Source organism: Lithobates pipiens, unplaced genomic scaffold (assembly GCF_037356315.1).
Source record: "Lithobates pipiens isolate NorthernLeopardFrog02 unplaced genomic scaffold, aLitPip1_a1.2 Scaffold_19, whole genome shotgun sequence".
Classification (NCBI taxonomy): Eukaryota; Metazoa; Chordata; class Amphibia; order Anura; family Ranidae; genus Lithobates; species Lithobates pipiens.
The window spans coordinates 501,423,933-501,436,891 of NW_027507764.1; the positions used below are offsets into that span (position 1 = coordinate 501,423,933).

General features: G+C 41.5%; 1 protein-coding gene across 1 annotated transcript in view; it reads left to right on the top strand.

Annotated features, from left to right (window-relative positions):
• The window catches only part of SDC2 (syndecan 2), a 176,072-nt gene that overhangs the window by 142,088 nt on the left and 21,025 nt on the right, over window positions 1–12,959 (top strand). The window contains exon 2 of the mRNA XM_077493072.1: window positions 4,644–4,755. Coding sequence (XP_077349198.1) covers window positions 4,644–4,755 — 112 coding nt within the window. The remainder of the gene's footprint in view (window positions 1–4,643; window positions 4,756–12,959) is intronic.

Here is a 12,959-nt window from a genome sequence, read left to right on the forward strand (position 1 = left end):
CATAATCGATTAGTTGGCCGATTTATTGTTTCGATTAATCGGTTAACAACCTTAAAAAAAAAAGTGGGTCAAATTGACGTTCATTTTCAACTACAGTGATGGGAAAATTTGGAAATAGAAAACTTCTAGGTCAAAGGAATTTTCAGACAGTGTATGTGGTTTTCATTCAGAAATGACATTCATTTTAAAAACAGAATGTTAAAACCAAGTGAAAATTTCCATCAAAATTCTTTCATTCAGCGAATGTACAAAGATTTTTCGTCTGAATATTCTCATCGTAAAATTGATCCGTGTGGCCAGCATAAGGCTCGGTACACAGCTATGCAGTTTGCGTGTGATCTGTTTCTGCAGTGCTTTTTGCTGTGCGTTTTTGATTTCTGTGCACGTGATTTTACTGCAATTTGCGTTTTTGATTTTTTTTTTTGGGCAGATTAAAAAACACAAATTGCTTCCATTACATGCTTTTCTGTAGCTTCTCCATTGAAGTATATTGAACCAAAGAAGCACTGTTTTGCGTTTTAAAGTCCCTGACCCTTTCCAAATATGCAACGCCTGAAAAAAAGCACACATGTGAACGTATCCCATAGGAAACCATGTAAATGAACTATAGTGCGTTTCTGCAAAAAGCACCAATAAACACATAGATGTGAACCAGGTCTAAGACATTTAGTAACATAATGGGGTTAAAAATACTAAAATGAGCCCTTTATAGTAAAAGAAAAAACAGATAATCACTACTTTAAGGGGTTAATTTTTTACTGTAGAACTGTGAAATATTTACAGTAGCGATTATTTGCTCTTTTTGTACTATAAAGGGCTCAATTTAGTTTTTTTTAACCCCATTATGTTACTGGCCGATTAATCGATTATGAAAATGGTAATCGATTGATTAATTTCATAATCGATTAGTTGTCGATTAATCGATTAGTTGTTTCAGCCCTAAAATATATATATATATATATATATATTTTTTTTATATATATATATATATATATATATATATATATATATATATATATATATATTTTTTTTTTTTATATATATAATTTATTTATTTTTGATAAGATTGGGGAGATATTTGATTAGCTTCTGAAATATCAATCATTTGGATTTTTTTAGAGCTCGGCAACTTTAAAGGTTAATGTAATGCAATCCAGATTTTTAGGGATAGGGCCAAACCAGGAACATCACTTTGAAAACCTCACCGATGTTGACCTACATAAATACAAAGCCAGTTGATGTTCAGCCCAACAGCGTCTGCCAATAACTGAAGAGCATGAGCAGAGAACCTCTTTAAATGTTTTGTGAGAAAACACTAAACTTCTCCTTAAGGAGAGGGATAAGGGCTGATTTAATGGTCGGATATGTTTTATGAGTTGAGCTCCTATGGTTTACAGTTTTACATGGTAGACATTGGCCTTGTGATGGTAGGGAAAGGGAACATTGCAGAAAGACATTGCAATTTATGGGGAGAAGCAACACATTTTTGTTCTAGGGCTACTCCATGCAGTCTGTTTGTTCTTAGTTTATCATTTAATTCAGTATACAGCGGCAAATACTGTTCAGAAATTCATACAAAACTATTCCTACAAGGAATCTTGTATACCTCCTATTTACTCCTGGCATTACACTTACACTTTTTGTAAGATAAAATCACAAATTTGTGTCTTGAGCTTGTCCCAATCCCTTTAAAGGAAGTCATCATTTTTTTGTCCGGATTAATGTCTGTGGATCCACTTGTGTTACATAAACCATGGATTTTAATTGGATATATTAGTAGGTCAAAAGGGATGAACAATAGTGTCTTATTACAGCATTGTGAAGTGTGCAAGTGTTTACAGGCTTGATGAGCTCTGGTACAGAGGAGTAGCCTGCGTTTGGGCTGCAGTCACCCTTTAATTTATTCCCTGTGGCACAGTACAGCCTTTGTTTATAGCTGGTTGTAGCAGTCAGACCAGACATTAAGCGGCTGCTTGACTGACTCGAAATAAAATGTATCCTACTTTTTATACAGGTTTTGCTTTTTATAAATGTGCATAGGTGCTGGGGCTTGTCTATTTTTAATCCATATTCTATACGTTCTCATGACATGACCGTTATAGATTAATTTCTTTGATTTGTGCCCATACCAAGGCAATTGGCACTTGTAGAAGTGCACAGAAAGGTGAATAAAGTATTGTTCAACTTCAGCAAGTTCCCAGACCTATTCCTGTAGAAGAATGGTTCTGACTTGTATCCCTGGGGCCGAACTATTGACGCCTTCATGTTTCCATCCAATTTTACAGTTTTAGGTGTACCTGTTTTAAGTGACCCATTTTCATAGAGTGTTTAAAACGGTGGGGGTTGGATGTATTCTGTGAACGACCTTCATTTGGAATAATACTTTTTGTCCTAGATTTGTGCTCAATTTATGTCCTCCCTAACTGGAGCTACAGATTTGTGTTTTGAAGCAGCAGGTGTTGATGAATTCAGACTTGGTGCTTCATTCTATAACTAGCATGAACAAGAATCTTTATGCATGTGATGGTACTCTTCTAATCTCATTGGACAGCTCTCCTCAAGACCGAATGAGAGCTTTACAATTACAGTTTTCTAATTTTGGGACTGACACGGAATTACCTGCCACTATTTATTTAGGCGTGTAATTTCAAGCTTGCTCAGAACCTGCAGTCAAAGGTCCTTTCTGTGATTGGTCTTACACCAATCATCTATACCATTATGACCACCCACCATAACTTATCGAGACGTGGACTCCACTGGACCTCTGAAGGTATGCTGTTGTATCTGGCATCAAGCAGATCCTTTAAGTCCTGTAAGTTGTGAGGTGGGGCATCCATGGATTGGACTTGTTTTTCAAGTACATCTTACAGATGCTCAATTGGATTAAGATCTAGAGAATTTGGAGTCCAAGTCAACACCTCAAGCTTTTTGTGTTCCTCAAACCATTGTCAAATGAATCAGATCAAGCCACCTTCTTTCATTGCTCAGTGGTCCAGTTCTGATGCCCATGATTGTAGACACCTTTCTATAACCAGCGTTAGATTTTTCAGAAATTTTGAGGTACAGTATCTCTTCTATTTGATCAGATTACACAGGCCAATCTACGCTCCCCACATCACATTGCATCGCTGAGCTTTGGCCGCCCATGACCCCGTCGCCAGTTTTCCTACCTTGGACCCCTTTTTTGATCATCCTACAAGAGCTGCAGTTTTGGAGTTGCTCTGAGCCAGTCATCTAGCCATTACAATTTGAATCTTCTCAAAGTCACTTAAATCCTTACGCTTGCCCATTTTTTATGTTTTCAATACTTTAGGGACAACATGTTCATTTGCTCCCTAATATATCCCACTTTCAAGTGCCGTTGTCATGAGATAATCAATGTTGTTATTCGTTTTTATCTGTCAGTGGTCATAATGTTTTGGCTGGTTGGTGTATATGTCTATATACTTGAAATTAGGGTTATACCAATACTAGTATCTGTCCCAATACTGAGCATTTGCACGAATACTTGTGCAAATGCTCTGATGCTTAATCCGATACCTGGGTAGCTTCACAGATGATCGGTGGGGGGGAGTTACAAGCACCGATCTCCCTGTATAGCTTTCAATAAAGCAGCTGACAGATGCTCTATACAGGGAGATTGGTGTTTGTAAAGCTTGCTACTGCCGCACTGATGTCCTCCTCTGGTCCCCCCCCCCCCCCCCCCCCATGTCCCAGATCTGTCAGGATGGAGAGTGAGGAAGGAGCCGGTAAATGTTGTTTATCAGCTCCTTCCTTTTCTAATTGAACGCTGACTCTGTCCATTTTATAACTGAGCATTGTAAATTTGTGTTTACAATGCTTCAGTTTATGAATTTAGAGGAGCCGCTGTCTCCTGTCCATTCATCTTCAGTGCAGCTGAGGCTGCAGAGAAAGGGACTGGGGAATCTGCCCTCAGTCCCTTTCCCTGTCTCAAAGGGGAGATGTCAGGGATTTAGACCCCTGATATCTCACAACCCCCCCCCCCCCCCAACAGGGCTGATAAAAAGAGAATTGTAATATATATGTAAATTGTAAAAAAAAAAAAAACTAACAGACACCCACCCCCCCCCCCCCCAAAAAAAAGAAAGCATTGTAAAATAATAAAAATGGTAAAATTGTAAAATAAAACTACAGACTTTAAAAAAAAAAAAAAAAAAAGGATCGATACTTGTCCTCTTAAAGTAGTTTTGTTGCAACCCTACTTGAAATGTAAGCCGTGTTGGCAACATTAAGCCTCTATGGGTATTTATCTATAAGCACCTCTTGCAACCAATTGAGAATGCTTACTTAGTGGAAAATGGGAACAATCATGTAGCTATCACTTTGTTTTCCTAATGGAAAGAAACCTTTGATTGCATGGTCCTGGAAATCTGGTCATTGATCTCTCACTGCCCAGCTGATTCTCTGTAAGACCTGCCTGTGAAGGATTTCCCCCATGGCTAGTAGCCCAATGAGGCTTCCAGAGGAATCTGCTTGTGCATGGTTTGTGCACTGCAAGCACTGAGAAATGTGGTAACTGAATGTAAAACAAATGCATAATTTTGTAAATTGTATTATAAAAAATATTTTATTGCGTTTTTATATAAAAACCCAACTTATGTTTCTCAATTTATATTTTACAGCGGGTGGCTACTACATCAGACAAAGACTTATATATTGATAACACTTCAATTGAAGAGTCTTCAGGAGTATACCCAATCGATGATGATGACTACTCCTCTGGGTCTGGTTCAGGTAATAATATACCCTTTAGTCTTCGACAGCTGTTGTTTTTTTTTTTTGTTTAGTTTCTTATTTATGCTAAGTAGTAGTTGGCCTGAGAAGCAATAGTATTTTGAAAAGGATCCGGTTAAGCACAAAGTGGACAAGCTTCAGCCATATTGCCTCGTAGAGCTTTCTAAATGCATACTGAACCAATTCTGAGCATTCTCTATTGGAGCACAGATTTTGGTCAAGGTTTTTGATGCCAGTGGTTTTGTCTAATTTTGGGTGCTAAAGCTTTTAATACATCATGTTTTAAACATGTTGGTACACATTTTGCTTGAGGATTAGGATGCTGGGGCTTAAGATTAAAAGTTAGGTTTAAGTTTAAGAACAGTCATAGGCAGCAAATGAAACCAATCAATCAGTGTGCTGCTAATGCAGTCCAGCAAGGAGTGCAGACTATGCTAAAATCTGTAAATCCACTCCATTTGCCTTCTTTTTGGGTCTTTGTCATTTACTGCAGTCAAATTTCCAAGAACGTCTCACTTGGTCAGTGGGTGTCATTTTTTTTTTTTTTGTAGAATTCCTTTATTTAGTCAAAAGTTGTATTCTACAAACCATAGACATCATCAGAACTACAAAGGCAGCTCAACAAATTGGAGCATACATAATATGAGTGCCAGGCTGGGCAGGTTTAAACGTAACTGAGAGGGCACAGTGGTAGACATCTTTAAATTCCCCAGCCTATATAGAAAAGCCCATAGTAATGCAACCTTGTGGGATATAAAGTGAGAAATACCAGGGTTAGGAGAGATCCCACGGTGGTCAGTATAACCTAAAGGGAACAAAGTCTAATAGACATGATCGGGTACATAATGCCAAAGATATTGCAAAGGAGAAGTTTCCAAGGTAAATGTGAAAATACATAAAGGGAGAACAGAAGAGGGAAGGGGGAATGGGAGAGAATGGATGGAGAAAGGAGAAGGGAAGCACACTCATTAGAAAAATAGGGGCGGGAGAAAAAAAATGAAAGGAACGAGAAAAAGCCACATAAAGAGATTAAGAACCAGAAAAGTGAATTCTCTCGCCGAGAGCCTCGTAACAGGCCCCCGAAAAAAATCAGCCGGGGTGCGAGACCTCCTGTAAATAGACATCCGTGAAAAACAAAATATTGCATCAGTCAGTGTTTACAGTGCATCCTGAAAGTATTCACAGCGCTTCACTTATTCTACATTTTGTAATGTTGCAGCCTTATTCTATAAACTATATTATTTTTTTATTTTCAAAATTCTGCAAACCATACCCCATGATAACACGAAAAGTTTGGAAATCTTTGAATATTTATTAAAAATAAAAAGACAAAAAATAAATAAAAAATCACATGTACAGAAGTATTCACAGCCTTTGCCATGACACTCAAAATTTGAGCTCAGGTGTGTCCTGTTAGCGCTGATCATCCTTGAGGTGTTTCTACAACTTGATTGGAGTCCACCTGTGGTAAATTCAGTTGATTAAGCATGATTTGGAAATGCGCGCACACACATGTCTGTATTATGTCCCACAGTTAACAGTGCATGTCAGACCACAAACCAAGTCTAAGAAATTGTCTGTAGACCTCAAAGACAGGATTGTATCAAGGCACAAATATGTAGAAGGGTACAGAAAAATGTCTGCAGCATTGAAGGTCCCAATGAGCACAGTGGCCTCCATCATTCGTAAATGGAAGAAGTTTGGAACCACCAGGACTCTTCCTAAAGCAGGCCACCCGGCCAAACTGAGCGATTGGGGGAGAAGGGCATTAATTAGGGAGTTGGCCAAGAATCCGATGGTCTGTATGCTAGAGTGGCCATACGGAAGCCACTCCTCAGTAAAATGCACATAACAGCTCACTTGGAGCACTCTCCCCCTCCTCCCACCTGAAGGACCCTCAGGTCATGAGAAACAAAATTCTCTGGTCTGATGAAACAAAGATTGAACTCTTTGGCCTGAATGGCAAGCACCTGATCTGGAGGAAACCAGGCACCGCTCATCACCTGCCCAATACCAATCCCTACAGTGAAGCATGGTGGTAGCAGCATCATGCTGTGGGGATGTTTTTCACCTGCAGGAACTGGGGGGGACTAGTCAGGATTGAGGGAAAGATTAATGCATCAATGTACAGATACATTCCTGATGAAAACCTGCTCCAGAGAGCTCTCGACCTCAGACCAGGGCGAAGGTTCATCTTCCAACAAGACAATGACTCTAAGCACACAGCCAAGATAACAAAGGAATGGCTATGTGACTCTGTGAATGTCCTTGAGTAGCCCAGCCAAAACTCAGACTTGAACTCGATTGAACATCTGGACAGATCTGAAAATGGCTGTGCACCGACGATCCCCATCCAACCTGATGGAGCTTAGGAGGTCCTGCAAATAAGAATGGAAGAAACTGCCCAAATTTAGGTGTGCCAAGCTTTTAGCAGCATACTCCAAAAAAAACTTGAGGCTGTAATTGGTGCCAATGGTGCTTCAACAAAGTATTGAGCAAAGGTTGTGAATACTTGTGTACATGTGATTTTAATGTCGGTAATGTTAATGTGATATAGCACCTAGCTGAATGAGCAAGAGAAGATACCCAGAAAGAGAAAATTCAGATGCGTAATAAAGTGTGTGTGTATGTGTATATATATATATATATATATATATATATATTTATTATTTATTATTTTTTTTACTACTACTGCCAAATTTTAAACTATACCCCAAAAAAACACCCTACTTGGCCACAAAATCATGCCCTCAGTTTTAACATGCCTTAAAACAATACTCGAAGACTTTTGGACCAAGATGCAGATATTCAAATTATAAAGACAAAAACAGTCCTATAGGATTTCAAAAGGGTTCTGCAAACATGTTGTGAGTATAACACCATCAAATCTATAGCGGAAGACAATGCAGGGAACACAAGATTACATGGCTAGGGTGGGGAATGTTAAAAGTGGGTAAGAGGGAAGAACAACAAAATAAAATAAAAATGTTTGGCCACCAAAAATATGGTGACATTTTGGAGAGGAGGGAAAAACAGCCCATCCAACTCCAAAATAATTAAAGTAGATAATAAAGACAACAAAAGCATCTAACGCAGTGTATACAAGAATTTTCCTGGCCTCGCATAGAAGAACAAGGTTTTGCCTGTAAGCCTCTCTTTTGAGGGCTGGACCCCAGGATTATTTTTGGTCATGCTACATTACCTAAAGTTGATCCTGAGGGGTGCTATACAGGTCCAAAGAAGTAGAACCCCTATAATAGGGACCCGGTCTTTGAAGGTTTACTAATGCAGCCCTTCGTGATGGGTGAAGTTTGGATTTGTCTGTTTTCAGCAGTATCCTGCAGCGAGGAAAAGGTAAGGGAAGAAGCATAGAAACTGTAAAAAGTCCACCTATGCTGCCTCCTTCCATATGAAAAACATAATAATGCCTTAAAATCTCCACTAGAGGGAGTAAAAATACACATACCTTGGTATGTTGCTTCTCAGCAGCTCTGTGTCCAGCTATAATCAGCGTGTGTGTGTCCCAGCAGCAGGAGGGAGTTCTTAATTGAACAAAGATGTTTCTTTCCCCCCCCCCCCCCCCCCGTGGGGGAAGGAGGCTGAGGGTAAGCAGATTGTTATATAACAAACTCCTGTTTAAAACTAAAGTGTTACCATTAGCCTCATACTGCGGAGAAAATCACCCCTCACCCCCGACTCACATTTTAGCATTTCAGACTGCCTTTTAGAAAAGCCTTGTTGGGTAACGACAGACGCCCAAACCTTGTACATGGTCAGTGTTACAAACTTCCTCTGAGTCTGGCAGGTGCCAGATGGCGGACTAAGGGTTCCATTTTTTTGAACTAGGAGGAGGGTGGGTACTGGAAGAGGCATGGCTTTAAGGCAGGCGGTGCCGCGTGCAGGACTCAGTGTCCACTTGGAGCACACGGCGCACAGCGGAGGATGCCAATCAGGTTCATGCCTGAAGTTGTGTTAGAAATCAGACGCTCTGTCACACAGGAGCGCCGTGCACGTAAGGGGTGTATACAGGCATTTCCACTAGAGGAAATGCGTTGTTACTCAGCATCAAGCTGATCTTTATGGTGGCATTGTTTTGCTAAGACTATTGCTCAGCAAGTAGTACATGTTACTAGAATGCCTCTGCTTTTGTGCTTAGCACTATGGCTTCCAGAGTTACCACAAAGGTACCAAAAGTTCCATCTCCAGGCGCTGGAAACTCCAGTCATGCCTCCACACTGTCAAACTCTACAGAGATGCCAGATATGGCAAGCTAGGGCGAGTCACTGGAACCAGTTGGTGGTGCAATTGCTTCTCACAATTTAGCCCCTGTATACGTGACTGAAGATGCATTTTCCTCTGTCCTGCATGGCCTAGAAGGAAGATTAGCGCCTTTAATCGCATCCTCCATTCAAATGGCTAGCGCGCAAGATCCCCCTCCCTTACCTCAAACCCTTTACCAAGGGAATAGTGGGTACAGGATGAGGTATTACCCTCAGGCGATCATGAGGAAAAACGAGCCAATTATTCCTCTGCGGAGGAAACATTTGATGAACCTTTTTCAAATTCACAATGTTAGAGATTTCTGGTACAAACTCTTACGGCGATGGTTCGTTCCACTTTCATGCTACCACTAACAGAGTCAGCTAAAAGTTTGGTTTCTTCCTTGGGTTCCTTTAAAACCTTTACGGCCTTTTCATGCGTTTCCGGTCCATGCATTACTAGAAAAGCTTATTTATGCTGAATGGGATCACCCAAATAAGCATTTTCTCCCGCTAAAGAGATTCTCAGTTCTCTATCCCACGGAGGAGTATTTCACCAAAAGATGGACTGTACCAGCAGTTGATGCTGCAATTTTCCAGTGTGAATAAAAGTTTAACTTATCTAGTAGACAAAGCACAAATGCTTAAAGATCCAACAGATAAAAAGTTGGAATTCCTGTTAAGATGATCTTTTTCTTTAGCAGGGACTGTTACTCAGCCTGCAGTTGCAGCAATTGGTATCTGTCAGTCCTTAAGGGACCAGTTCACAGATGCTCTTAAAGCGGTAGTAAACCCGCAAATTTTTTATTTTTATTTTTTTTTAAACCTGCAAAGCAAAAGGCATAATGAGCTAGTATGCACCGCATACTAGCTCATTATGAAATACTTACCTTAGAACGAGGCCCCGACATCTGGCCCGATCCACGCCGAGGGAGCTGACATGCTCCCTCTGCGTTTCTTCCGGGTATCGCGGCTCCGGCGCTGTGAGTGGCCGGAGCCGCGATATCGTCACTCCCGCGCATGCGCGCGGGAGATTTCATTCCGGCCGGCCGGCCACTGCCGGATTTTCAGGCCAAGAATCCCCTTGTGCACATGCGCCGCTGCAGTCAGCGGCGCATACCGAGGGGAATATCTCCTAAACCGTGCAGGTTTAGGAGATTTTTTTTACCTACAGGTAAGCCTTTATTATAGGCTTTCCTGTAGGTAAAAGTTAAAAATTTGAGTATACAACCACTTTAAGGAGCTCCCTGCACAACGGGCCCATCAATTGGCTGAATTACCAAAAGCTTTGTTTTGCCATAGATGCTATGAAAGTTTCTATTCACCAGGCGTCCCGCCTTGCGCTTTTGCTAGTACACATGCGTAGGACCCTTTAGTCAGAAGCTTTTTACAAGGTTCTTTGGCAGATCAATCTTTTAACCAGTTTCCCTTTTCTTGGGGAGCGACTATTTGGCGATAATTTGGATAAATACATCTAGACAATTTCTAGTGGAAAGAGTACTCTTGCCAGTCAAAAGAAAGTATAACGTCCTTCATTTAAACAGATTTTTTTTTTCTCCTGCATCAGGGGCGTCCGCTTCCAGGCAATTGTGACAGCCTCCACCATCAGACTCTAGAGGAAAACCTCAGGGACCGGCCCAGGCACAAAAGACCCGGAGCTGCAAATCTGCAAAGCAGAATACTAAAGCCTCATCATGAAGAGGCATCCCCCCTCACCAGAGTGGGGGAAGATTTCTGAAGTACTCAGAAGTCTGGCAAAGGGAAATTCAGGACAGATGGGTAATCTCCACGGTGTCTCTGGGATACAAAGTAGAATTTCGGGGGTTCCCACCGTCTTGTATCCGGAGATCAAGCTTTCCCAAAGATCCAGGGAAAAAGCAATCCCTATTTCAAACATTAGACTGATTTTATTGGCTCAGGGGGTAATCGTACAGATTTTCACAGAAGAGCAAGGTTTGGGGTTTTATTCAAACCTGTTTAAGGCACCAAAACCAAATGGGGGTGTCAGAAGATCTGCTCCTTTTGCATGGAGTCAATCAAGTCAGTAGTTTCCATCCTACAAGAAAAAGAACTTGTGGCATCCATCGACATCAGAGATGCATATCTGCATGTCCCTATATTTCCTGCTCACCAGAAATGTCTGCGATTTGAAGTAGAACAACACTTTCAGTTTGTAGCCTTGCCCGTTTGGGCTAGCCCCAGCACCACGGGTATTCACAAAAGTACTGACCCCACCTCTAGCCAGGCTGAGAGCACAGGACATAACAGTCTTGGCGTTCCTAGAAGATCTATTGTTAATAGACTAGTCACTGGCTCACTTGTAGCAGAGTATACGCATTACAACCAGTTACCTGGAAAGTCTGAGTTGGATTCTCAACCTAGAGAAATCTTCCTTAAAACCGCTAAGAAAGCTGGAGTATTTGGACCTGATCATAGAGCCCAGAAAAGGGTGTTTTTGCCTCCGGCAAAGATCAGCTCCATACAAGAGCTGGTACGGATGGTCAGGTCAAAAAGAAATCCCTCAATCCGCCTTTGCATGAGGTTGTTATGAAAGATGGTAGCTTCCTTCGAACTGGTTCATTAAAAGCAGTTCCCTGTGTATAGTTCCATTTGAGACTGTTGCAAAACAGTATCCTGTCTGCTTGGAACAAAATAACACAAGCTTTGGACTTGCCAATGCCGGCTGTCCCCAAGGGTGTCCCAAAGCCTCAGTTGGTGGTTACTAACACAGAATCTGCTGAAAGGAAAATCCTTCAGACCAATTATCTGGAAAGCAGTAACGACAGATGCCAGCCTCTCAGGCTGGGGAGCATTACCAGAGAAAACAACTGTCCAGGAACAGTGGTCCAGATACGAAAGAACCCTGTCCATCAACATCCTAGAGATTCGGGCAGCGTGTCTGGTTTTGAAAACCTGGACCTCCAGGTTAAAGATTAGTCCTGTCAGGACCCAATCCGACAATGCCACGGCTGTGGCCTATTTCAATCACCAAGGGGGCAGCAAGAGTCTCTCAGCTCAGAGAGAGGTGAACCATATTCTAACTTGGGCAGAAAAGAATGTCCCATGCCTATCGGCAGGTTTCATCCCGGGAGTAAAGAATTGGCAGGCGGACTACTTAAGTCACCAGCAGTTATTCCCAGGGGAATGGTCTCTTCATGATGCGTTGGTGTCCCCGTGCGATCAGTTCTCACTGATCTATGCGTTACCACCTATTCAGTTGCTACCATGACGTCTTTGCAGGATCAAACTGGAAAGAAAGCCAGTAATTCTGGTAGCACCAGCATGGCCCAAACAGTCATGGTACACAGAGATCATAAAGATGGCAGTGGAGAATCCATGACCCCTCCCACTAAGGCCAGACCTGCTTTCACAAGGGCTGATATTCCATCCTACTTTACGAAAGCTAAATTTAACGGCCTGGCTATTGAAACAGACATTCTTAAGAAATGTGGGCTTTCCAAGTCCGTTATTTCAACTTTGATTAATGCAAGGAAGCCAACTTCCAGAACTATATATTAAAGAATTTGGAAGGCTTTTGTTTCCTGGTGTGAATCCAAGGGATGGCACCCTCGGAGATATAGCATAGGCAGAATTCTTGCCTTTCTACACTTAGGCATAGAGGTAAGGTTGGCCCTGAGTACTATTAAGGGCCAAGTCTCAGCCTTATCAATTTTATTTCAAAGACCGCTTGCTACTCATTCTTTAGTCCGGGGTTTTATGCAAGGGGTGATGCAGATTACTCTGCCAGCTAAAGCACCCTTGAGCCCTTGCGACTTCAATCTAGTTTTGTCTGTGTTACAAAAACAGCCATTTCAACCAATACAGCATATTTCCTTAGTCCTTCTGACAAGGAAGCTGGTATTTTTGGTTGCTATTTCCTCAGCAAGGAGGGTTTCAGAATTGGCTGCTCTTTCTTGTAAAGAGCCATATTTGATTTTTTATGAG